This window comes from Leucopleurus acutus (assembly GCF_964270905.1).
Source record: "Leucopleurus acutus genome assembly, chromosome: 11".
Lineage (NCBI taxonomy): Eukaryota > Metazoa > Chordata > Mammalia > Artiodactyla > Delphinidae > Leucopleurus > Leucopleurus acutus.
In genome coordinates, this window is record NC_139152.1 from 100,360,873 (window position 1) to 100,384,434 (window position 23,562).

At 57.9% G+C, this 23,562-nt stretch overlaps 1 protein-coding gene across 1 annotated transcript; it reads left to right on the forward strand.

Moving 5' to 3' along the window:
• Nucleotides 1–29: 29 nt before the first annotated feature.
• Nucleotides 30–22,524, forward strand: TTC38 (tetratricopeptide repeat domain 38). The gene is made up of 14 exons (XM_082850222.1): nucleotides 30–141; nucleotides 1,155–1,232; nucleotides 3,470–3,551; nucleotides 4,880–5,051; nucleotides 5,902–6,075; nucleotides 7,662–7,737; nucleotides 11,184–11,303; nucleotides 14,070–14,129; nucleotides 14,964–15,002; nucleotides 16,563–16,644; nucleotides 18,406–18,571; nucleotides 19,715–19,874; nucleotides 20,096–20,169; nucleotides 22,341–22,524. The coding sequence occupies exons 1-14, from the start codon at nucleotides 109–111 to the stop codon at nucleotides 22,432–22,434; spliced, it is 1,410 nt and encodes a 469-aa protein (XP_082706348.1). The 5' UTR covers nucleotides 30–108; the 3' UTR covers nucleotides 22,435–22,524.
• Nucleotides 22,525–23,562: the final 1,038 nt, after the last annotated feature.

The following is a 23,562-nucleotide window of genomic DNA, read 5'->3' on the forward strand; positions in this document are numbered from 1 at the left end:
GGAGAGCGGGGGCCGCCCCGCCTCGCCCCCGGGACTCGACTCCCCGCCCCCAACCCGGAAGCCCGCGGCGGCGCGCGCAGCCCGCGACCCTGACACCGACCCAGCACCATGGCCGCGACCGCGCCCCTGCGCGACTGCCAGGTACGCGGGGGCCGTCCCCGCCCGGGTTCCCCGCGGCCCCACGACCCCGGGAGTGGCGGGATCAGCCCTGCCAGGGGTCCGGCGGGGACACGGACCCCGAGAGACGGGCACGCCTTCTGGGCGCACGGAAGGGACCAGAGGACCCTACTGTGACCCCCGCCTCCGGAAAATCTGCGGCGCGGGGCCCCGCCCCACGGAGACCCCAGGTCCTCGTAAAAAGCTTAACCCGGGCGCGACACAGCGGGGACGCTGGGCGTTAGTGAGGGTCTCCCACGGGTCCCGCGGGGGCAGGGAGCCTGGACCCATTTTGCACTTGAGGAAGGGGCGTTCAGAGGAGCGAGGGGACCTACGCACAGCCACTCCGAGGAGCCGCCCGCTGGGCTGGCCGGAGTAAAGGTCATTTCTCCATACCGGGGAGTCGCCTGTCTGCGCCCCTGGCAAGACACCGACACAGCGATTACACTGAACAGTTCAGTTAGTTGGGGATGTTTCCTGAAGGTCTGAACTATCTGGTAAAGTGGGGAGATGAGAGGAATTGTCTTGGTGGTTGGCACCTTGCCAGCCAGGTGGCAGGACCACCCTCCTGGTTTTGCCCTCCAGCGCTAGCCCTTCTTCTGTCCTGGCAGACCTCCCTGCCGCCTGATCAGGGACTCCCCCTTACTGAGCGTCTGCTCCCTGGCAGACACTTTACAGTCACCCCATGTATCCTCCAGTGCCCCATTTCACAGAGGGGCCAGACAGGGGTCAGAGGGAGGACGTTGCCTGAGGGCACTCAGCTACTTAGAGGCCCCTGGGATTTGTGTCAGGATCTCTCCCACCCAGGCCTCAGCTCTCTCCACACTGCACCATCTGAGAAGTCTGGGAGTCTGTGCCTGCCCCACAAGGACGGGTCTTATGGGAAGCCCATACCTGCAGGATGACAGACATTAGCATCTTCGGTGCTTGGGGGTTGGGGATTGCGTGTGTTTGCTTGGAGGGCTACATGGAATAAGACCCCTTCTTGCTGTGTGTAGGCTTGGAAGGATGCCGGGCTCCCTCTCTCAACCCCAAGCAACGAGGCCTGCAGGCTGTTTGATGCCACCCTGACCCAGGTATGCCCGTGGAGAGGAGTGGTGGCCCCTTCTGTAACGGTCCAGGGGGAGGTTTCTTAAATTGGTGAATGGTTTTTATTTTCATTAAAAACATTTTTTTGGGTGCATCTTACAGCTGCATTTATTCGTGCCACAAGGAAATGGTATTTCCGCGCGTGCACAGTGGTGCCGTAGCTCCCAGCTAACACAGCTTGCTTGAGTTTACAGCCAAACTGCCTGTCAGCTGATGTGCTCTCCAAGTAAAGCTGGTCAGGCACGTGAGCAGGCACGGGACTCGAAGCTTTCAAAACTTTACATCTTTATCCTGATTTTATAAGCAATGCAGCCCGTTAACCCCATTCCTGCCCGAATCTCCTGGTAAACTTGAGTATATTAGGGCTTCCCGGGGACCTGAACGTTCTTCATAATGCTTTGAAGCATCCTTGCACAGGACCGATGGCTCAGGCCGCTCCAAAGCCCCACAGTCAATGTCTCAGAAAGTGGTGGATGCTTCTTAAACTGCATGCAGACTTGAGAAATCGACTGCAACAGAATCCATGTACCTGTACCCCCAGGGCGCGGGAACAGTTCTACCTGCCCAGGGCCTGGCTGAGAGGTCCCCCAAGTGGCAGGCGTTGGCCTGTGAGGGTGCTGAGGGTTTGGTATGGGGCTCCTCCATTTAAGGCATGGGGCCCCACTCCTGGGGCTAATCTGTGAATATACTGCTCCCACCTATGGCTGTTCTACGACCTTCCACCGTATTACCAGTCATTTCTAACACCAGTGAAGGAGCCTATAGTCTTAGAACTAGGGGAGTCTCAGAGGTAAGGTCCAAATACTTTGCTTGACAGGTGGGGAAACTGAGGTCCAGAGAGCTGAGCTGACCTTTGCAGTGAGTTAGAGCGGCAGGATGCACCTAGGTCTAGACACACTGATGGAAAACTAGAGCTGGGCTTTTTCAAGGGCGGTGAAATCGCTACCTACTGATTCTGTCCATGCAGCATAAGGGCCAAGGAAGCCTCTAGAAACATAAGGGCCATACAAGAAACTACTACAAGAAACTACTACAAGAAACTACTACAAGAAACTACTGGTGAAATGCCGTCAGCTTGCCAAGGGCCTCCACTGTGTGCATTTGAGCTCTTTGTCTGTTTTCCCCTTCCCGCAACTTCTGGCCTCTGCAGAGCACAGTTTGTTGCAGGGAAAGTTCCCCAGTGCAGCGGCAGCCACCCCACCTCTCCCCCCGCCCCTGCTGTGCGTCTGCGTCTCTGTGCCAGCTCCCTTGTGTCTTGTTAAAATACATGTGCTAATTCTGTGTAGATGTAAGTTGGACAACTGACAGGGCACATTCTAAAATCTAATGCTTTATTATGGTTTTAGGATTTTTAAAAATTAAGAGCTGGGTCAGGTATTTTTCATTTAAAATGTGTTTGCTGGGACTTCCCTGGTGGTCCAGTGATTAAGAATCTGTCTTGCAATGCAGGAGACGCTGGTTCAATCCCTGGTCAGGGAACTAAGATCCCACATGCCACGGGGCAACAAAGCCCACGCGCCACAACAAGAGAGAAGCCCGCCTGCCACAACGAAATATCCTGCATGCCACAACTAAGACCCGACACAGACAATAAATAAATAAATATTTTTTTAAAAATTAGGGGCTTCCCTGGTGGCGCAGTGGTTGAGAATCCCACACGCAGCAATGAAGACCCAACGCAGCCAAAAATAAATAAATTTATCTTAAAAAATTAGGCATTAAAAAAAGACTAGAAACAAATACACCAAATTGTCAAAAATGATAATGAGATGAGATGAAGTATATTTTTGATCTTTTGGCTTTCATGCCTCTTCCTTTCTGTAATGAATGTTTACTGTGATTCTTTTTTAAATGTTTACTGTGATTCTTTTTTAAAATGAATAGGAAGTAGCAAGTTTCCTATTTTGATACCCAGTGTCGAGGCCCCTCTTGGGGCTGACGAGGCCGACACTGTGGGCAGGTCACCTGTCAGGAAGAGCCTTCCTTTAGATGTTTCTTTTTTGGAAATGGTGGCCTCACCAGCCTTAGAAAATGTGCCTTGAGTTCCGTGTATTCAGCCTCTTCATATGAAATCAACCCAGTTATGTTTTCTTTGAGCCAAGGTCCAGAAAATACCAGTGTTCTAGAAAGAAAAAAAAAAAAAATCAAGGTTTAGAAACAAGCCTTCATTTACATGAACTAAAGACTCCTTGGGGACAGCTTTGTTGAATCTTTTAAATTTCAGTACGTAAAATGGACCAATGACCAGAGTCTTGGTGGCATTGAGGGCTGCCTGTCAAAGCTCAAAGCAGCAGATCCGACCTTCGGTGAGTGATGCTTTCCCCGGGTTGAGGAGCCCCGTTTCACAAGTCCAGCCCTTCACTGTTTCCCTGACTGCAGGACTCAGCTGGGTTGGGGAGGGCAGGGCTGGTGGCAGTGACCAGGCTGGGAGGGAGGGAAGGTGATAGCCACCACTGTGCTTGGAATAACAGCTGCTCCCATAAAGATGCCAGGTTCTATAGAAGGTGTCTTTCAAACATTCTCCTTAAGACACTGATCCCAGTTCTCATATGAGGAAACTGAGATTCAGAGAGAGTAGAGAGTAAGAAATATACCCAAAGCCACCCAGCTGGTAGTTGGGGCGCTGGGATCAGACAAGCCTGTCTCAGTCCAAAGCCTGGACCCCTCGGAACACAAGAACTGGCCACTGCAGCCTCTCTGGGCACTAGCGAGGCCAACCCCACAGCAGCTGTGACGGGGAGGGCCGACCTGGTGACAGGCTGCCATTACAGGCAAGCCGTGTGCGTGGCAGGCACGCGGGCGGGGTCAGCCCAGTGCATTCTGGAACCCCAGGAGGGTGGCCCAGTGTGGGTGAGGTTCTGGGCTGGGCAGAAGGGCTGAGGACGGGAGGGCAGCAGGGACCCCCACTGTGGCCAGGTCCCAGTGAGGGCAAGGGGCGCAGAATAGGGGATGAAGGGAGCTGTCACACGAGCCAGTGTGCAGGCGTGGGCTCAGGTTCTCCGAGCAGACCCTGGCCCCAGGTCAGAAGCAGGGGCCACATGGGTGGTCCTGGCACTGTGGTTGGGTCCTAGATCCCAAGCCTGGGCCAAAGACTGAGTTCCAAACGCCAGCTGATACCCTTCCTCCGTCAAGGTTGGGGCTGGGAAGCCCAGGTAAGACCTGGGGGCCAGCACACCTGCAGCAAGGCTGCTACAAGGGCCACAAGGCACACCCCCATCTTCCTCGGCCCCCGAGCTCTCAGCGAATGAGAACAGCCAAGACAGGATCATGGGTTCTCTCCTCTGGGGACCAGCCCCCCGACAGCATCTACCGGGTGGCCCTTGGGAGGCCCTGTGCTGCTGGTAGTGACAGTAGCAGCTGCGAGGGAAGCAGGTGGGGCTCCAGAGGAGCCCGTAGGCAGCCCCTAACCAGTTCACCTGGTGAGGGGGGCGCAGGGGCTCCACACGTTGGCACTCCCCAGAATGCCCTCCACGTGCCTGGTGAGGAGCTGAGTTCTGGGCTGTCGGTGGGGACACACCCGACCGGCCACCTGGCTTGCCCCTCTTGGGACGTTGGGTGTTTATTTCACATGCGGGGCTGGGCTGGGCTGGGTGGGACCGTCTGAATCACCAGCTATTTCCCCACATTTCGCCAGCCCTGGGCCACGCCATCGCTAATGGCCTCATTCTGATTGGCACCGGAAGCTCCGTGAGGCTGGACAAGGAGCTGGACCTGGCTGTGAAGACGATGGTGGAGATTTCCAAAACTCAGACCCTGACGTGGCGGGAACGGCTGCACGTGTCTGCAGTAGAGACCTTTGCCAAGGGGTGAGGGGCCTCCCTGGCCCAGGGGCTGGCTCTCCGAGGCCACACTGGGCGATGCCACGGGCTGCCCCTGCGCCGTGCGGAGGGGGCCTCGGGGGATTCTCACCCTGACTCCCGTGCCCGCCTTATTGAGAATCGCATCCTGCCTACTGCTCTGTCCTCAGCTGACTGCTGAATGAGGACGTGGTTGGTTAGGACTCCCAGGTTAGAATGCAAAGCAACTTATTGTGTTTCGTTAAATAAATTGGTTATTATTTTCATTACAAAAATAGTAGGACCACAGTACAGAAATAGATAAGAGATAGGAGAAAGAAGAAAACCGTCGCCCTTATGCCCCTGGCACTCACACACCTCTGAGCATCTGTCGTTCCCACGGCTGTCCGTCCCCCTGTGTGTGGGAGTCCTGACCCTGGTGCCTGCCCCCAGGACAGCCCCTGTGTCTGCTTGGGCAGGAGAGATGCCCGCAGAGCTGGGTGACCTGAGCTGATGCTACAGGCGTTCTGAAGCAGTGACAGAGAGAGTTCTGTCCTGGTGTTCCTGGCAAGTGGGTGCGGATGTCAGCAGAGGGGTGGAATTCCACCTCTCAGCCTTCCTGAAGCTGGTTCACAGTCTCAGGTGAAATTGTCTTTGGTAACTTCTTAAACTAGTTTTTTTTTGTTTTCTTTTCTTGAATTAGAGAGTAAAACTTCCCACTGAAGCTTTTCAATTTTCTGAGCCACAACCTAACGTAGAGACTTACACGTATCTTTTAATCAGTTCAGTGCAGGCTGTGGCACTGCAAGAAATTAAGCCTTTCCACTCCTCGTGTGTGAACTGTGTTCAGTGTTGCTGAGAAACTTCTCTTGGCTTCCAGGAACCTTCCAAAAGCCTGTGAGCTGTGGGAACAGATTCTCCAGGACTACCCGACAGACATGTTGGCCCTGAAATTTTCCCACGATACCTATTTTTACCTGGGCTACCAGGAACAGATGAGAGATTCTGTGGCTCGAATTTATCCCTTCTGGACACCCGACATCCCCCTTAGCAGGTAGGTGCTAGCAGGAAATCACATCGTTTCTGTTTCTTAGTCTCTCTCCTCTGCCCTGAAAACGTGGCAACTCTCCTGGCCCTGCCCTAAAACTAGTGAGACTACTGTTGTTATTTCCTAGTTCTTTACAGTGAAAAGTTGGGACTTCCCTGATGACCCAGTGGTTGGAACGTCACACTTCCATCGCAGGTGGTGCGGGTTCAACCCCTGGTCGGGGAACTAAGATCCTGCAAGCCGCGAAGATCGGCCAAAAAAAAAAAAGTGAAAAGGCTTCACGTCTTCATTTGATCTTTATCCCGTCCTGGGAATGAGGTAGTACTATTATGTATCAGTCAGCACAAGATAATTTTTGCCACAGTAACAAACATCCTCTAGATCTTTTTCTCCGAAGCTTATTACAACAAAGGTTAGTTTCTCACTGTCCATCATAGGAGAGCTGAGGCTCCACACCCCTGCCACTGTCGCCCTCCAGCTGATGAAGTAACTGCTCTCGGGATACACCAGCTGCTAAGAGGGAAAGAGCTCTCCTGGGGGACTCACAATGGCATTAGTGCTCAGAGTGAAGGGCGTGCCCTGCAGCTCCCGAGCCACTGGTCAAATCCAGTCACCCACTCACAGGGGGCCAGGAAGTGCAACTCTACTTTGGGCTGGGAGGAGAGGGAGGCCTGGAATAACCATGAACAGCCCTAGGGACCACCACACATGATCACCTCCGTTGCATTTTAGTCATAGGATCGTTGTGAAGGTCAAGTGGACTAATAGATTGAAGAGCTGTATTAGTCAGGGTTCTCCAGAGAACAGAACCAATAGGGTGTGTATATCTGTATCTATATCTATACTATTTACATATATATATGGAGGGGGGTGGGGTGGGGTGGCGGGGGAAGGTATTTGTTTTAAGGAATTGGCTCCTGTGACTGGGGACTGGCAAGTCTGAAATCACTGCAGTCTCTGCCTTCGTCTCCATGTGACTGTCCTTTGTGTGTGTGTCCATGTGTGTCTGTGTCCAAACCTTCCTCCTTCTCCTTTCTCTTATGAGGACATCAGTCATTGGATGTAGGGCCCACCCTAATCCAGGATGACCTCATCTTAACGTGAGCTTGATGATGGTCTGCAGAGACTCTAATTCCAAGTTAGGGCATGTGTTTAAACGTACCATTTTGGGGGAGACACAGTTTGACCGACATGGGTCATGTTGAGGGTCGAACGGTTCTAGTGCACTTTTTTTTTTTTTTTAAAGGGCTTCAAACGCTTGGCTGTTTATTTATTTATTTATTTATTTATGGCTGCGATGGGTCCCCGTCTCCGTGCGAGGGCCCTCTCCAGCCGTGGCAAGCGGGGACCACTCCTCATCGCGGTGCGTGGGCCTCTCACTGTTGTGGCCTCTCCCATTGCGGAGCACAGGCTCCGGACGTGCAGGCTCAGCAGCCATGGCTCACGGGCCCAGCCGCTCCACGGCATGGGGGATCCTTCCAGACCAGGGCCCGAACCCGCGTCCCCTGCATTAGCAGGCAGACTGTCAACCACTGCGCCACCAGGGAAGCCCAAGTGCACTTTTTAAAAAAATAATTTTCTTCTGTTTTCAGCTACGTGAAAGGCATCTATTCTTTCGGACTGATGGAAACCAACTTCTACGATCGGGCGGAAAAGCTCGCCAAAGAGGTAAGTGGGCCCTTCCTGAGATGCCTGAGCCCTTGTGGAGTGGGGTCAGGTGGAGGAGAGCACGCCAGGCGCGCTGCACCCCACCCACTCAGGACCTCGTTTCCTACCAGGTGGGCTCATGTTAACAGAGAGGGCAGCTCCCTCCCCTTTTCCCCACCCTGGGTTTGCAAAGCCGCCTTGCTCAGGAAACTCCCCACCCAGGCCATGAAGGCAAATGAGGCCCAGGGAGGTTCCGTCCACCCCTCTTGCTTAGGGTCACACGGAGTGGCAGCTCTGCACGCCCCCAGCTCCGTATCTCCAGGGCCCACAGTTTGCGCTGCTGGACCCAGACTTTGTAAGTGGGGAAGCGAGTATCAGCGTCACTTCTCCCACCTGAGACCTCACGTGTCTAAGTGTCACTGACTTCACCAAGCCTCCAGGAGCTGACAGATGAGTGATGAGTGAGGCTTGTCGCCGAAAATTCAATGAACTATCAAGTTAAGAAAAAAAAATGGGGAATTTTATGCGAGCCAAACTGAGGATTCTCAGTTTGATTCTCAGTTTGATTCTCTCGCAGATTCTCAGAAAGTTCTGAGAACTGTTCAGCCTGTTAGAACTCAAAGGCACAGTCATAGTCATCTACCTTTTGGAGACAAAGGATCGTACATCAAAATGACATCCTGATGTTTTATGTAGAGGTCACCAAGGATACATAGTCCGGGTAAGCACGGACAGAGCCAGCGGCGAGTCACCATGACCCCCTACAGAGCTGGGGAAGAACGCGTTCTTTTAAGAACTTACATTGCTAGCATCAGAAAAAAGGGAAGAATTGATGTTTACAGTCCGGCAGGTGCTCCCATCTCTGAGGAGCACTGATGGATGTGTAACACACATGCGTACATGCACATCAGGGAGGGAGGGAGGAGGCCCAAACAAACCCAGAGAGAGAACTTTATGTTTAACTTTTCTTGTCCTGCCTTAAGATATAAATTTTATTTCCTCAGACTGCTTCCAGTGGGCCCTGACCTGGCGTTGGGGTCCTGCTGGCCAGCCCTTCTCTTGAGCACCGCCCCCATCCGGAGGGGCCAGCGGCCAAGGGTGCAGAACAGGGTGGGATGCTAAGCGCTTCTTGCTGGCCCGGGCCGCTCCTTCCGTGCTGGTGGAGATGGGCTGGCTGGCAGGGTGGACGTCCCTCGCTCGCAGGCCCGGGAGCCTCAGCATCTCTGGCTCTCAGAGTCCCTCTCCAGCTCCTCCTGTCACGGGAGTGGAAACTGAGTCCCAGGGAGGGGCCGCCACGCACAAGGGGGTGACAACCACTCCTGTGCCTGGCTCAGGGCCGGCACTCAGTGTACGCGCCGCTCCTGTCGGCTCGATCCTCTGCAGCGGGGCATTGAACTCTTCATTGCCCAGAGGAGGGCGACCAGGCCCGGAGAGGCCAAGGCCGTGGCCACACAGCTCACAGAAGGCAGAGCCACGGTCACCCAGGCCACCTGAGCACAGTCATTCTTGCTGCCTGGACAGACCTGCTCCCCAGCACCCAGCCAGGGCTCTCCCCCCGAGTTTTTGCCCTAGTTGGCTCCCAGCACCCCTCCCTGGGAGACAGTCGGCACCCTCCGGGGGCCCACAGGGCCTGTGGGGTCTCTGACAACCACTCTACTTATAGAACAGAGCCCAGATTTGACAGTAGGATGATGGGGTCTGTGCTTTAGCCCTGAGTCAGGCCGTCGAGGGGCACAGGGGGCTTCACGGCAATCTGGGTGACCAAGCACCATCCAGGGGGCCAGCTGTAGGAAGGGTCCCCTGGAGACCTTGGCAGCTGGACCCTCCCTCTGGGTGCCGTCTATGTGGGCACCTGAGGGCTGGCAGGATGGTTCAAGAAGTCAGAGGGTGACCAAAAGGTGCAGGTTCACACCCGCCAGGAGCAGGAAGCGGTGGCGTGGGGTGCCCCGCTCTGCTCCCTTCACGCCCCTTCTCCTTCAGGCGCCCACACTCTGACCCCAGCACCAGCCCACCACAGACAGTTACTGGGCAAGGCCAGGCCTCTAGGAGAGCGAGGGTGGGCTGCACAGGCTCCACTGGAGTCTGGAGACGCCTCACGGTGGTGACGCGTGGGCCTTGTCTGCAGGCTGAACACCCAGGGCAGGAAGAGCGAAGGGCAGCTGTCGGGGAAGGAGAGCCGCAGCGAGTTCAGGGTCACGGAGCACTTGATAGACTGAGACTTAGGGCGTAGGTGGGCGGGCCGGGTGCTGGGAGCAAAGTCTGGGGGCAGGCAGGGCCGGATCGCTCTGGCCTTGTAGACTCTGTCCCAGGGAACCTTGGGAGGGAGCCGGTCAGGAACCCCTCAGCGAGGGGGGAGCTTAATCCCAGCAGGGGGATGAGAGCGGCCCTGCTGCCCTGAGCCTCTGCCTTCCGCAGCACGCTTAGCAGGTCCCTTCAGCCTGCTCAGCTGCGCCCCTGGGTCTCCTGAAGGGTCCTGGCCCTGCAGGGTTCTGCCCCGGGCTGCCCGTCGTTCCCTACAGATGTGGCCTTTCTCTGTGTCCCCACGTGGACTGGTTGGGCCCATGCAAGTCAGGGCTGCAGCAGGGAGGTGGGGCTTGCTGGGGACCGCCTGCCAGCATAGACCCCGCAGCAGGTGCCAGGCCAGGGGTGAAGGTGCTGGGCTTTCCCAATTCTGCGTCTGTGAAAGGCGTGGGCGCCTGAGGTGGCAGGGCTGGGGGGACCCCGTGATCAGGTGTGGAGGACCTGGGCTCGTGTGGATGGTCCACAGGCCCGTGGTGAGCCCCGGCTTACTGCTCTGTGCCAGGATCAGTAGGCGCTCCGTAGCCATGAGCTAAACTACCCGCTGCGAGATGGGAGTCGGACCTCGTGTCCCGCCTGCCGTGTCGTCACCGTCAAGTCCAAGGGTCATCGGAGCGGCTCTTGTTGTTCCTAGCAGTGATACCAGAACGAGCCCGGAAAGCCACACGTGTGGTCCTTGCATGTGTGTGGTCCTTGCATGTGTGCTAGTCGGAGGGGCAGCCGAGAGCCCCTGGAGCGCACACACTCGGTGTCCACTGGCCTCCACGGCAGTTGCGAGAGGAAGGCGGCCTTACTTCCCACCGCAGGGGAAACTGGGCAGCGACTCGGCTGTATGCAGGCGGCTGGGGGCCAGGGGGTTGGATGAGCCCCTGCTTTGGAGAGACCCCAGTGCCACCCAACTGTGTGGGCCCGGGCAAGTCGCTTAGCCTCTCTGAACCTTAGTTTCCTCATCTGTGAAATGGGCCGTGATACCCTCTCTGGCAGCATCTGGTGTTTGGTCAATGGGCTGGTCCTTGGAGTCATTATTCTGAGGCAGAGCCCAGGCCCCTTGCTTGCCCAGGCCCCTCGTGCCCCGGCACGGCTTGGGGACACCTCGTCACCGGGCAGCCTGACTCACCCATGTTATCTCGACTTGTCCCCCACCCAACCCCCACACCCCCGCCACGTAGGCTTTGTCTATTAACCCGACGGACGCGTGGTCGGTGCACACCATCGCCCATATTCATGAGATGAAAGCAGAGGTCCAGGATGGATTGGAGTTCATGCAGCGCTCAGAAACCCACTGGAAGGTACGATTCGTGTCTGCCCACCTGCCTGGAAAATTCTGTTTGTTCCCCCAAGTTAAGCCAGGGATTAACGGATGGAGCTACAAGGCGTGGCTTAGTTCTGGGGAGAACTCATCTTCCACTTGGAGGCATTTCTGTCAAGCCACCAAATCCCCTGGGAACCCCACGGCTTCCCGACATCCACTGATGTTTTGAAGGTGTTTCTAGAACTGGTTGTGGCCTGAGGTTGTAGAGGGAATGGATGAGAAAGGGGAAACGAGAGCCCAGCAGGGGTGAAAACTGTGAGCTCACCGGCCAGCAGACTGGACACAGACCCCAGAACCACAGAGCATCCTCAGGGAGCACGTGGTGCAGCCAGGGCTTGATGGGACGGATGACGGCCCAGCCACTGCCGGTGGGGCTGGTGTGTGGGGCTCAGGGCCCTGGTGAGGCAGCAGCGTGGATGCCATCCAGACCCCTCAAGCCCTTCCAGACCCTCTCCTGGGGCCTTAACACCCAGGGGCCTCCCTGCTCCCACCCCCGGCGCCCGCCTGTGCCCAGCTGCTGTGGTTCTCCTTCTGCATGCGCCTGTGGTCCTTGAGTGTGTCTCTGGCCTACAGCCTGGCTACCTGTCCAAGTGCGGTCTGCTGCTCTGCCCTTCTCTGTGCTATGGTGGGCTTCCCAGGGCACCGCCGGCCAAGACAGTGAGTCTCTGCCAGGGCCTGGCACCGGGCAGCAGGTGCTCAGTGATTTAGCAAACCACGGAGAGACCAGGAACCAGGCAGGGAACAGGGGACTGGCATGGTCACCTCAGTTCCTCCCAGCAGCTCCCCGGCCTAGGACAGGCCAGCGAGAAGTAATTTACAAGAAGGCAGATTCCTGGCTTCTCCGAGAGGGGTATTAAGTAGAGCAGGCGAACTGGTGTAAGAGAACCTTTGAGAACTATAATCTCATTAGATTCACACTCAGATCTTTTTTTTTTGTTCGTCTGCGTTGGGTCTTTGTTGCTGCGTGTGGACTTTCCTTAGTTGCAGCAAGCAGGGGCCACTCTTCGTTGCGGTGCCCGGGCTTCTCATTGCGGTGGCTTGTTGCAGAGCACAGGCTCCAGGTGTGCGGGCTTCAGTAGTTGTGGCTCGCGGGCTCCAGAGCTCAGGCTCAGTAGTTGTGGTGCACGGGCTTAGTTGCTCCGCGGCATGTGGGATCTTCCCAGACCAGGGATGGAAACCGCGTCCCTTGCATCGGCAGGCGGATTCTCAACCACTGCGCCACCAGGAAAGCCCCCAGATCTTTTTAAGGATCCCCGAACGCTGGGCACGAGCTAGGCCCTGGGTGGGGGTGGGGGTACAGTGTGGGTCGGGCCCTTGTCCTCGGGCTCCCCCTGCAGGTGCTGAGTCTGGATGGAGGGAGCGCAGAGTTGCCCTGTCCTCTGAGGGGGAGGCGGCGGAGGCGTGGCCAGGGCCAGGTCATTTGTATTCCACTTACTTCCTGCCCCCAGACTGCGATTTTCCTGGGCCTGGGTGCTTGAGGCCTGGCTCCACCCCAGGACGAGACCGTGGTCCCTCTGAGCCTCGGTTTCCTTACCTGAAAACCTGCTGCCGCAACAACTGTGAAGCCCTTGCCCCGAAGGAGTCCCCATCTGTGTTAGTCCCACTGTAACAGGCAGCCCGAGGTGGCTGGGGCCATCTCCAGCAGGCGCTCGTCTCCTGATGCCTGCACATGTCCCTGCAGTGGCTCCTGCCAGCCTCTGGCCTGGCTGCACAGCCCTGGGGTGGACGATGTGGCCTGGGGCTCCCTTTCCTCCTCCTCCAGCACCTGCCCCAGGCATTTGGCTGTGCCCCTCCCTGGGGACCCCACTGAGAGTCCCACCCAGACCTCTCTGTCCTCAAAAGGCCCGTCAAGTGGAGCGAGCAGTTCCCTAGCAGCGCATGACTGCACCATGCCAGGGGCATTCTTGGGGATGTGGAAACCCAGAGGAGGCATCCCACCCAACTCGGCTTGAGGGAGAAACAGTCAGGGAAGGCTTCCTGGAGGAGGCAACGTATGAGCTGAGTATTGCAGGGTGAGTAGGTGTTTGCTAAGCAGAGGACAGGGAGATGTAGGATCAGCTTAAGCAAAGGCGCCAAGGCCTACAGTGGCCTGTAAGGGAGAGGGGAGTTGGGTGGGTTGGCACCCTCAAATACAGGTGCCAGGTAGACGTGGGCCGTGGAGGAGGCATCGTCAGTTCCTTTCCAGGAGATGGGAGGTGGTATTCAGGCAGAGAAGGAACTGTCAGCCGCAGCCCTGTAGGCTAGTGTTCATGGTAGGGCCAAAAGCGTACCAGCTGCAGCCGTCTAAATGTCACCCCATTCCCCTTATTCTGTGGGCTCTGACAGGACCTGCAGGGAGTTTGGCCCTGGGCTCACTGATCCGTAGGGTTTTACTGGATGCATTGCACTGTTTGGACGCAGTGGGCCTCTGCAGCCGTTCGGATAGACTTATTCATTTTCTCCACTCCACACCCAAGGAAGGTGAGGCTTTGGTTCTCCTGCCTTCTCGCTCTGGGGCTAAGATGCCAGCCTGCCGCAGCCTCAGCATCCTCGGAAAATTCTGGCACGCCACTCGCCAAGGCTCGGAGCCAAAGGAGAAGATGGGGCGTGGACTCGCCGGCACAGGCCGGCCAGGGCAGGTGCCCGGGAAGTGTTTCCTGCGTTCAGAGCTGTGGCACTCTGCATTGGCACAGAACAGCAGCTGCTTCCCGCCTCCCCCCAACAGGCTGTCAGATTTTCCCTCATTCTCTCGTTCTTTCCCCAGGACTCTGATATGCTCGCTTGTCACAATTATTGGCACTGGGCTTTATATCTGATTGAAAAGGTAAGATGACCAGCTGTCTTATCCTATAAAGATGTCCAAGGAAAGAAATATTTTTCTACCTTTTGCTATACTTTGTATCCTGTGGGGCAGGACGGTGTGATTGCACATTTCAAAGGTGTCCTGATGCAGCAGAGCCCTCATGTTTTCAAATAGCTTTTCAGGCTTAAACTACTTTAGGTATTCTGCACTGTCTGGACTTGGAAATCATGTGTATCGTGTGCCATTTGTGGAGACAGGGTAGCCCGAGCGCCTGCCGCTGTAGTGGACTGCTAGGCTCCCACCTCACGGACGTAGCTGAACGAACCATGGGACCCTCCGAATGCTTTGCCCCAGTGGCAGTGAGGGTGTGGGGACACCCTTGACCCCAGTGATTCCACCACTGGGTCCCATTTATAAGGGTTTGTCTTACAGTTTATCGTAGAGAAAATCTAGAAGCTCCCTAAATGTCCAAAGAGAAATGCTTGGAAGGTGAGGACCCTGTAATGACAGGCAGAATGCAGTGATACAGTGTCTCCAAGAAAGCAGTGAACCCAACTGGGCAGTAAGGAAAATAAAGGGAAAAACAATTCTAGAAGAAACACATGAAAAAGCTGGCAGCCGCTTGACAAGCGCTTCATAGGAAGAATAATGCTTTCGCAGAAAGGGCTCCCTTAGCAGCAGGAGCTGCTGCTGTGTCTTCTACGCAGGGGAGCGAAGGGCTGGGGCAGAGGTGGGACCCACCCGAGACCCACCACGGCTGTGGGGCGGGGGCTTTGTCGAGGTCATTTGCAATTCATGTCTCAGCATCTCATTTCACCTCCTCCACGTGTTAATCCCAGAACTTCATTTTTCCAGGGTGAATACGAGGCCGCATTGACCATTTATGATGACCACGTAAGTCCACGCTTGCACCCGATTCGGTTTACTGCAGCGATTTACCCTTCAGTCTCTAACAGATCTTTGAGCCAATCAGTGTTACCCCAGCCAGACCCACAGCTGGAGCGAGAGCACAGCTATTGTGTAAGACCTCCCGGCATCGATTCTCTCGCAGAGCGGTGTCAAAACCCAGAATGGGATTTGACTCTTTGCCCATGGGCGTTGGTAGATTGCACATCTCATTTGGTCATCTCTGAAATCTCAGGCTTCCCTCCAGTCACTTTATTTTATTTTATTTTAAAATGTATTTGTATGTTCTTTTTTAAAAGAAAGGTCTTCATTGTTGTGTGCAGGCTTTCTCTAGTTGCAGCGAGCGAGGGCTACTCTTCATTGCGGTGCGCGGGCTTCTCATTGCGGTGGCTTCTCTTGTTGCGGAGCACAGGCTCTAGGCACGTGGGCTTCAGTAGTTGCACCACGTGGGCTCAGTAGTTGTGGTTCGCAGGCTCTAGAGCGCAGGCTCAGTAGTTGTGGCGCACGGGCTTAGTTGCTCCGCGGCATGCGGGATCTTCCTGGACCAGGGATCGAACCCATGTCCCCTGCATTGGCAGGTAGATTCTTAACCACTGAGCCACCAGGGAAGCCCTCCAGGAATTTTTTTTTTTTCTGTAGTAAAATATACATACCGGTGGGAGGGAGGGAGACGCAACAGGGAAGACATATGGGAACATATGTTTATGTATGACTGATTCACTTTGTTATAAAGCAGAAACTAACACACCATTGTAAAGCAATTATACCCCAATAAAGATGTTAAAAAAATAAAATAAAATAAAATAAAATATACATACCGTATTTTACCGTTTTAACCAGTTTTGAGTGTATGGTTCTGTAGCATTAAGTATATTCACATGGTGGTGCAGCCACCACCACCATCCATTTCTGGAACTTTTTCATCTTTCCAAACTGAAACTCCTGGCCTACTAAACACTAACTCCCTATTCCCCCTCGCTCCACCCCCTAGGTATATTTAAGAGGGAAAAAAAAAGCCTCACTTGCAACTGCTGGGGACCCCACCATGGGCTTAATAGCAGAGCCTGGGGTCACAAAAATGCTTGTAATTTGAGGATCTAAACCCCAGAGAAAAACACTCAGTAAAGTTTCCTATAAGTCATCCTCTCGAGTTGTCGGGATTTCGTAGTAAAGAGTGAAGGGTGACGAGAGTTGTGTGCCGTGAGACGTAGACCAGCCGAATGTGGAATCGTGGTCGGGCAAGATGATTCTCTGCCGTCATAGACCAGGGCTGGGGGCAGGAGGTGACAGATGCCAAGGCTCGGCAGGTGCTCCCCCAGGTGCCAGTGCGGCAGGCTCTTTCTCAAGTCTGTCCAGTGTCCCTTGGGCAGCTGGAGCGGCCCAGGCCCTCGGAGAGGGGAGTGGCCCTGAGAGCTGGGGTGGAGGGGACACTGGCAGTGGCTCCTGTTGGCTGAGGGCTGGCTCTGCCCAGGCCCTACGCACAGCGCAGAGGGCTGGGCTCTGGCCGTCCCTGCAGCCCCTCATCCCCTGCCTGCTCTTGTCTTCCAGATCCTCCCCAGCCTGCGGGGCAGCGGCGCAATGCTGGACGTGGTGGACAGCTGCTCCATGCTCTACCGACTGCAGATGGAAGGTACCCGGTCTGGGCCTTCTCCTCTGGCTCTTCTCCTCCCACCCGACGAGGGGACGGTGCCACGGCCTGGGCTCAGGCCGGCAGGAGCTCATTAGCGAGTTTCTCCAGGGCCTGCTCCCGGTCCCGGGACGGCGCGGCTTCGGGTACCAGCCCTGAGGCTGCCTTCCAGCTGGCCTGAGGCCAGTGGGCCAGGCCACTGCTGCCCTTTCTCCCAGCTCCCTCCGCTCCTCGGTGTGCGGCCTCAGGCTCCGAATCCTGCTGGCACCTGCCGTTCCACAGCCTACCTGCCAGGCCTGCATGGCGCGGGTGGCGCCTGGCCACCTGTCTTTGGGTGCCACCTCAGTTTCTCAACTCCCTGGCACTTCAGAGGGAGGGTTTTCCCAACAGTGTCATGCAGTGCTCCTCAGGGAGCCTGGATGGGGTTGCCCATAGCCCTGAGGGCTATGGAAGGCTTATGGCCAACCACTGGGGTACCAGATAGCTCTCCCCTCTCCCCCAGGCTCAGCAGAGCCAAACCTGTACCCACTGTAGGGCCTGGGTCAGTGGGGATGAGGCCCCGGCAGGACTGGCTGTTTCTGGGGACTCTGGGAAGGCTTCCTAGAGGAGGTGAAACGTGAGCCATGGAAGGGAACGTAGGGTTTTGCCGGGTGGCGGCGGGACAGGATGTTACAGGTGGGAAGCAGCCTATCTGAAGCCCCCAGGACACAGAAGCCAGTGGCCTGTTATGGGGATGAGTGACGGAGTGTGGGGTCCGTGTGCTCAGAGGAGCAGAGGAGGCTGAGAGCTGGGGAGGGAGGGTGAAGAGTGTGGCTTTCATCTGGGTCTGCGGGGAGCCCGCAGGGCAGGGCTGGCCAGGCTCTGTCCAGCAGGGGCGCTGAGCCAGGGGAGGCCGGGCTGGAGGCCGGGGCATCCGTGAGGAGCTGGGAGAACAGTGAGGGGCTCTCACGGCCGTCCAGGTGATAAGGCCTGGACACCGGAACCCAGGCTGGTGGAGGCCTGTGTCTCTGTCCGGCCAAAACCATCGGAACTCGGTGGGGGGGGGGCCTGGGGGCAGTTGAGTCCTGTTGACCCTTCGCCTGTGGAGGCGCAGCCTGGGCCCCCCTGAATTCGCCGGAGGAGGGGCCCAGCCTGGAGGCTGGGAGGCACGGTGTGGGTGCCTCGGGGCCGGTGGAGGGAAGAGGAAGGCCACTTGCTCCCTCAGCATGCGGAGTGGAGACTTCAGAGCCGCGTCCAACTGACAGGCGGAGAAACGGAAGTCAAGGGCAACAACAAGGTCACGGGAGGAGCCTGCTAGGAGCAGTAGGAAAACTCGGGTAAAACTTGCAGGAGCGGGAGGGACAGGAGGCGGGAGGCGGTGGTGGAGAGCGGAGCAGAGGAGGGACTGCCCAGAGCTGGAGATCCGGACCCAAAGGCCGAAGGATGCTTCTTATGAATTCCGCTGTGCTGTGCTGTGTCAGGCGCCTGCCCAGTGAGAACCACAGGAAGAATTTTTAAAGTGGTTTGGGGTTTGTCAAAGGGTCCAGAGACCTCATTTAATACCCTTCCATAGCTTTTTTTTTTTTTTTTGCTTTCTACCTTACCCGTCTGCCGCCTTTATGATTAAACAAAGTTAATATAAACCGGCCCCCAAATCCTAAGCCCGAGGCCAGACACCACCTGCCAGCGTCACCCGGCCTCCTCACCTGGAGCCACCCGTGGGTGCCAGAGGCCCGTGCGCACAGCGCTCATGCCAGGCCTGCGGGTGTCCTCCCGTGTCCCCAGGGGTGTCTGTGGGTGAGCGGTGGCAAGATGTCCTGTCCGTGACCCAGAAGCACAGCCGGGACCACATCCTCCTCTTCAACGATGCGCACTTGCTGATGGCGTCCCTGGGCGCTGGGGACTCCCGGACCACACAGGAGCTGCTGACCACCCTGCGGGATGCCAGCGAGTACGTGGAGGGCCCGGGGCCACCGGGGGGACCCCCGCCCTGCTGAGAGGGCCCTGGGGGGCTGCTCATGCCACCCCTGCCCGACTGGGGGGCTGGAGGCCCCACTGGTGGGTACAGCCGCACAGACGCCCGTGGAGGGCTTCTCGCAGGTGTGCGCCTCCTGGGTGTTTGTCCCCATAGGTGTGCATCCCCCGCAAGTGTGTGCCCCCAGGTGTCCACTCCCCACCCCCCGCCCGGGCGTGCGTCCCTGCAGGGTGTGCCCTGCGAGGGTATAGTTGGCTCCCCCAGGACACAGAGCAGCCTCTCCAAACCCTAGGCCTCAATGGCAGTGTCATGCACAGGGGATGCCGTGAGGCCCTGGAACCAGAGAGACCCGCCGCTTACAGGGCCTCAGCTCTCTGATGTGAGCCTGTTTCCTCATCTGCTGGGACAGGCTGGTAGGAGAGTGAGGGGCAGTGACGCGGTGACACACACCCAGCACAGTTCCTGAGACGGTTCCAATCACAGCGGGGGCCAGAGAGAGTCCAGGGAAGTGGGCTCTGCACAGCACAGGCCACCAAGGAGGCAGCCAGCCCTCGTCTCCTGCCTGTAGGGCTAGAGCTGTGGGACCCATGAACCCTGGTGGTTTGTCCCGGGTGCCTGGGGGAAGGTGGCCACCCACGGCCGCTTGCCCTGCCCCTCCTCCCAGGGCTGAACTGCATGAACTGGGGGCTTTGGCTGGGGACGTAGCTTCAGGCCCCCGGCCCTCACGACCCAGATCGACCGCCACCTGAGAGCAACGGGAAGACAAAGCCTGCCACAGCTGTTCACTGCAGGGGCCGGCGCCGACTCCAGTGCCAGCCTTTACCTGCATTGCCCTGTGAGGGCGGCACTGCTACTCCCACCTTACAGATGAGCAAACCGAGGCCAGGCGTGGGGCATCCGCCCAAGGCCACGTCGCAGTTGAACTGAGTTTAGAGCCCAGTTCTGTCCCCTCCCTGGCGGCTTGTCCTCTGTCAGGTCACCTGATCACAGCACCTACTGTGTCAGGCACGGAGCCAGGGATGCTGGGCTGAGGAGGAGACAGCCTCCTCCTCAGGAGCCTGAGTGGGGGGGGCAGCACGAGGCCCTGCAGGACGCTGGGGGCACCCTCTTGGCTGGCAGGTCCCCGGGGGAGAACCACCAGCACCTCCTGGCCCGCGACGTGGGGCTGCCCTTGTGCCAGGCCCTGGTGGAGGCCCAGAGCGGGAACCCCGACGGTGTGGTGGAACTGCTCCTGCCCATCCGCCACCGGATTGTCCAGATCGGAGGCAGCAACGCCCAGGTGAGCCAGCAGCTGCGGTGCAAGGGCCAGTCCGGGAGCCCCTGTGCCCCACGGCCTCTGTCTCCACGGTGTTGGTGCCCACAGTGTGGGAGAGTCCTTGTCGTTCACATCCCCCAGTAAGCTTGTCCCTGAGAATAGGCCAGCCTGCAGTGGGGAGGGGGCAGGCGTCCTTATACCTCGTCCCACGTCACAGAGCCTCACGTGCGCACTTGACCTTCCAGAGAGACGTCTTCAACCAGTTACTGATTCACGCGGCCTTAAACTGCTCGTCCGGCATCCACAAGAACGTGGCCCGGTGAGTTCCTCGTTCTGGTCCCAAAGCCCAGCTGGGAAGGACCCCGAGCACAGCCCCGTCTCACTCGGGGGTCTCCCCACAGGCTTCCAGGTGCCCAGAGGCTCCCACCTCCCTTGGCCCGAGGTGGTGCCCACCTCTGAGGCAGAGATGCAAGGCTACGGGGGTGCCTGGTTCTCCCCCTGTGAGCGTCTTCAACTTGACCAAAGGATCTGACCACCCCCACCCCAGGCCCCCCCTCCTGCCCTCCCAGCCCACTCCTCATTTCTGGCCACAGTGAGCTGCAGTTACTCTTTCAGGCCCCTGGGCCTTTGCACGTGCCACACCCTCTGCCTGGGACATCCTTTCTTCTCTTGCACCTGCCGACGCCTACCGACCCTTTGGGTCTCAGCTCACATTCTCCTACCTGTGCTGGGTGCCCGGGGAGGGGGGTGGTGGGCAGGAGACCCAGGCCCAGGCTGCACGGAGCTTACCTCTCCTGTGGGAACTGACACGAGGCAACCAATGCCACAAATATGTGTAAAACTGCCACGAGGGCGGGCGTACTGCCCAAGACGCTGTGATGAGTGGGTGGGGGTCAGGAGGGGGAGGGTGCCTGGTGGAGGTGACACTCTCGGGGAGGCCTGAAACCAAGCGAGTTTAACCAGGCCAGGGGTGATCTGGTTAGGAGGAGGGGTGTGGCTGGAGGATTGGGGGTGTCAGGGTAGGGGCACCCCAAGAAGAAAGCTCTACCCGTGAAGCCAGCCATTGCCGGCAGCCTTTGCTGTCCCACACCCCATTCACCTCGACCTGCACCAGCCCCTATGCTCCGGGGGGGAGATGTGACCCCCCCATCCCTTAGGCCCTCCTGGAACGCCGAGGGGAAAGAGGGGAGCCAAGGGGTGCCGGGTGGGCAGGAGGGGTGTCGTGAGGCCCAGTGAAGCTGCCGCTGCAAGTCCAGGCTGCACCGTGGGGCCCAGGAGGCCCCTGCTGGGCGCTCGAGGTTAGAGGTCAGGTGGAAAGCGCCAGTGTCCAAGCACAGGCACGGGCGGCCCACGGTGGGCAGGGCCCGGCTGCCCCGACGACCGTTCCAAAGCGAGCAGTGCAGGTGCTCGTGAAACAGGTGTGGACGCTGTGTCACACCTGAGTCTGGATGGACACGCTGGAAATGGTCAAACCCTGGAGCGCCCTGGACACATGCCCCTCGCTGTCCCCCTCCGTGGCCACGTGCAAAACCTCACGCATTTCTCTAGTGGTGGAGCTGCTTGGGGAGCTCCAGGCCTGGTGTGGCACCTCTGGCAGCTGGGCAGGGAGGGTGGGGCCCTTTGGACAGAGAGGAGGGTGTGGGCTTGAGCAGGGGAGCTGGGGCCAGCACACGGGCGGGGTGACGAAGTCCACGCTGGGGGGTGGGGGGGGGAGGGGCGCAGTAGGGGGTCTGCCCCTGGGAGTGCGAGGGGAGCCTGCTGCTGTCAGGGTGACAGGCACGCCCCCTCCTGGTGCCCTCCTGCCATCCACACACGGCTCAGCTCCCCTCCCGTCCAAGGTGGAAACGCTCGGCCCCCTGCCATGGTGTCCCTGCCCCAAGTGCCAGGCCCCGGCCCCTTAACCGCACCCTCAGCGCACAGAATCGCTGTTGTCCATTGTTTGGGGTCTTTGCCTTAAATGATTCTCTCTTTGTTGAAAGAGGTTTTTCCCACACCATCTCTTCTGCCACTCGCTTTCCTGGAACATCCTCAGGCGTGGCTCTCCCCCCGATCCCCACAGTCGTGCTCTCCCCACTGGTCCCAGCATTCTGTATGGCGGGAGGATGGGCCCCGAGTTCCTGGGGCAGACGAGCCGCGGGGCTGTGCTCACCCTGACATTTTCTGCACTCGGGCGTCGCTGGAAGCATTGTCAGGAGGCCCTTGGAACACCGGAGGTCCTGGGCCAGTGCGGGCACGCGGGGCTCTGCAGTCCGCGCTTTCTCATCCTCACATCTCCGCCCACCTTCCCTCTGGTCCCCACCCCTGGTGTCCTGCCTCTGGGCCTTTGTCCCTCTAGTCCCCTCTGCCGTGATGCCGTCCCCTCCCTCCACCACTTGCTCTCTGCCACTCGGGCCCAGCCCGTGCCGCCTGTGTCCTGCCTTGGGGTGGCAGGACCACCCGCCCCCCACATTCTAGGAGGTTCCAACGCAGAGCCTGTCTCTGTTTCCCCAGGAGCCTTCTGATGGAGCGAGACGCCTTGAAGCCCAACTCCCCGCTGACTGCGAGGCTCATCCGCAGGGCGGCCGCCGTCCACCTCCTGCAGTGAGGCGGCCTGGCCGCCCGCCCCGCGGAGCCTCCCGGGCCATCAGACCAGCTGCCACACTGGCTTCGCAGGCTTACGAGTAGCTGGAGCCTGTCGATTAGGCCTGTAAAGGTGAAGCCCTGTAACCAGCAGCGTTACAGGAAGAGGGGACAGAAATCAATTTTCAACGTGATTCTGAATCTTCTAATCCTCGTTAAGGGCCAGGGTGCAGTTCTAAGCAGTCAGAGCTGAGGTGGGGACCGCTGTTCCACTTGCCTTGCAAATTGTGTTTTCCCAGGGGACCCTTATACCTTCTGGTCGGTCAGGGGTCGGAAGGGTTGGTGCTGGGCTCAGCTGGGGGAGGGGAGTCTCCTATGCAGCCCCTGGGGGCACCCCTCCCCCACAGCCTAGGCTGCCCCTGGGATAAACCCCTTCATTCTGTCTTCCTCCCTGTATTCCAGGCAGGTTCTGTTGTCCGACCTTTTGGGTGAGGGTACCAATGCGGGGGAGTGACTTGCCCAGGGTCACAGCTAGCGGAGGCCCTGGGGACATTCACCCCAGGCCCCTGTGCTTCCTGGGAGAGGGACCCCCATCTTGCTGCCTGGGGCCTCGGCCCTTCTGCTGTCTCTGCAGAGATGTCCTCAAGCTTCTCCCTGGGCTTTGGTGGCGCTGGTTTGGGCTTGTTTTCTCTTTATTCTAAGCTGGACTTCATAAAGGGGCCTTGGGTACCTGGTTTCCTTTGTCAGCCATGCCTTTAATCATAGGAATGCACACTCGCTGAGCTGGTGGTGTGCTATCTGGGGTGTGAGGATCGAGCTCAGAGGTTGCCTTGCTGTGGCAAAAACCAAAGCATTGTGATGTGGCTTGAACAAGATCTGAGACAGTTTTATAAATGCTGCCTCGGTCTCCTTCCCCATCGGTAACCTGGCCCTGACGCGCTCCCCCCCCCCCGCCTCCCCCGCACGCTGCAGGTCTCGGGAGAACGTGCCGACTCGGCCATGCTGTGAGGGGCGATACCAGCCCATAGATGTTTCTCAGGTTCCTTCAGTGCAAACTGAAATTAGCTAGAGACTCACGGGGGGCAGGTCTCCTGGGAGACAGCAGACACCTGCAAATCGACTAGACAAATTCCTGGGATTAAAATAAATTAGT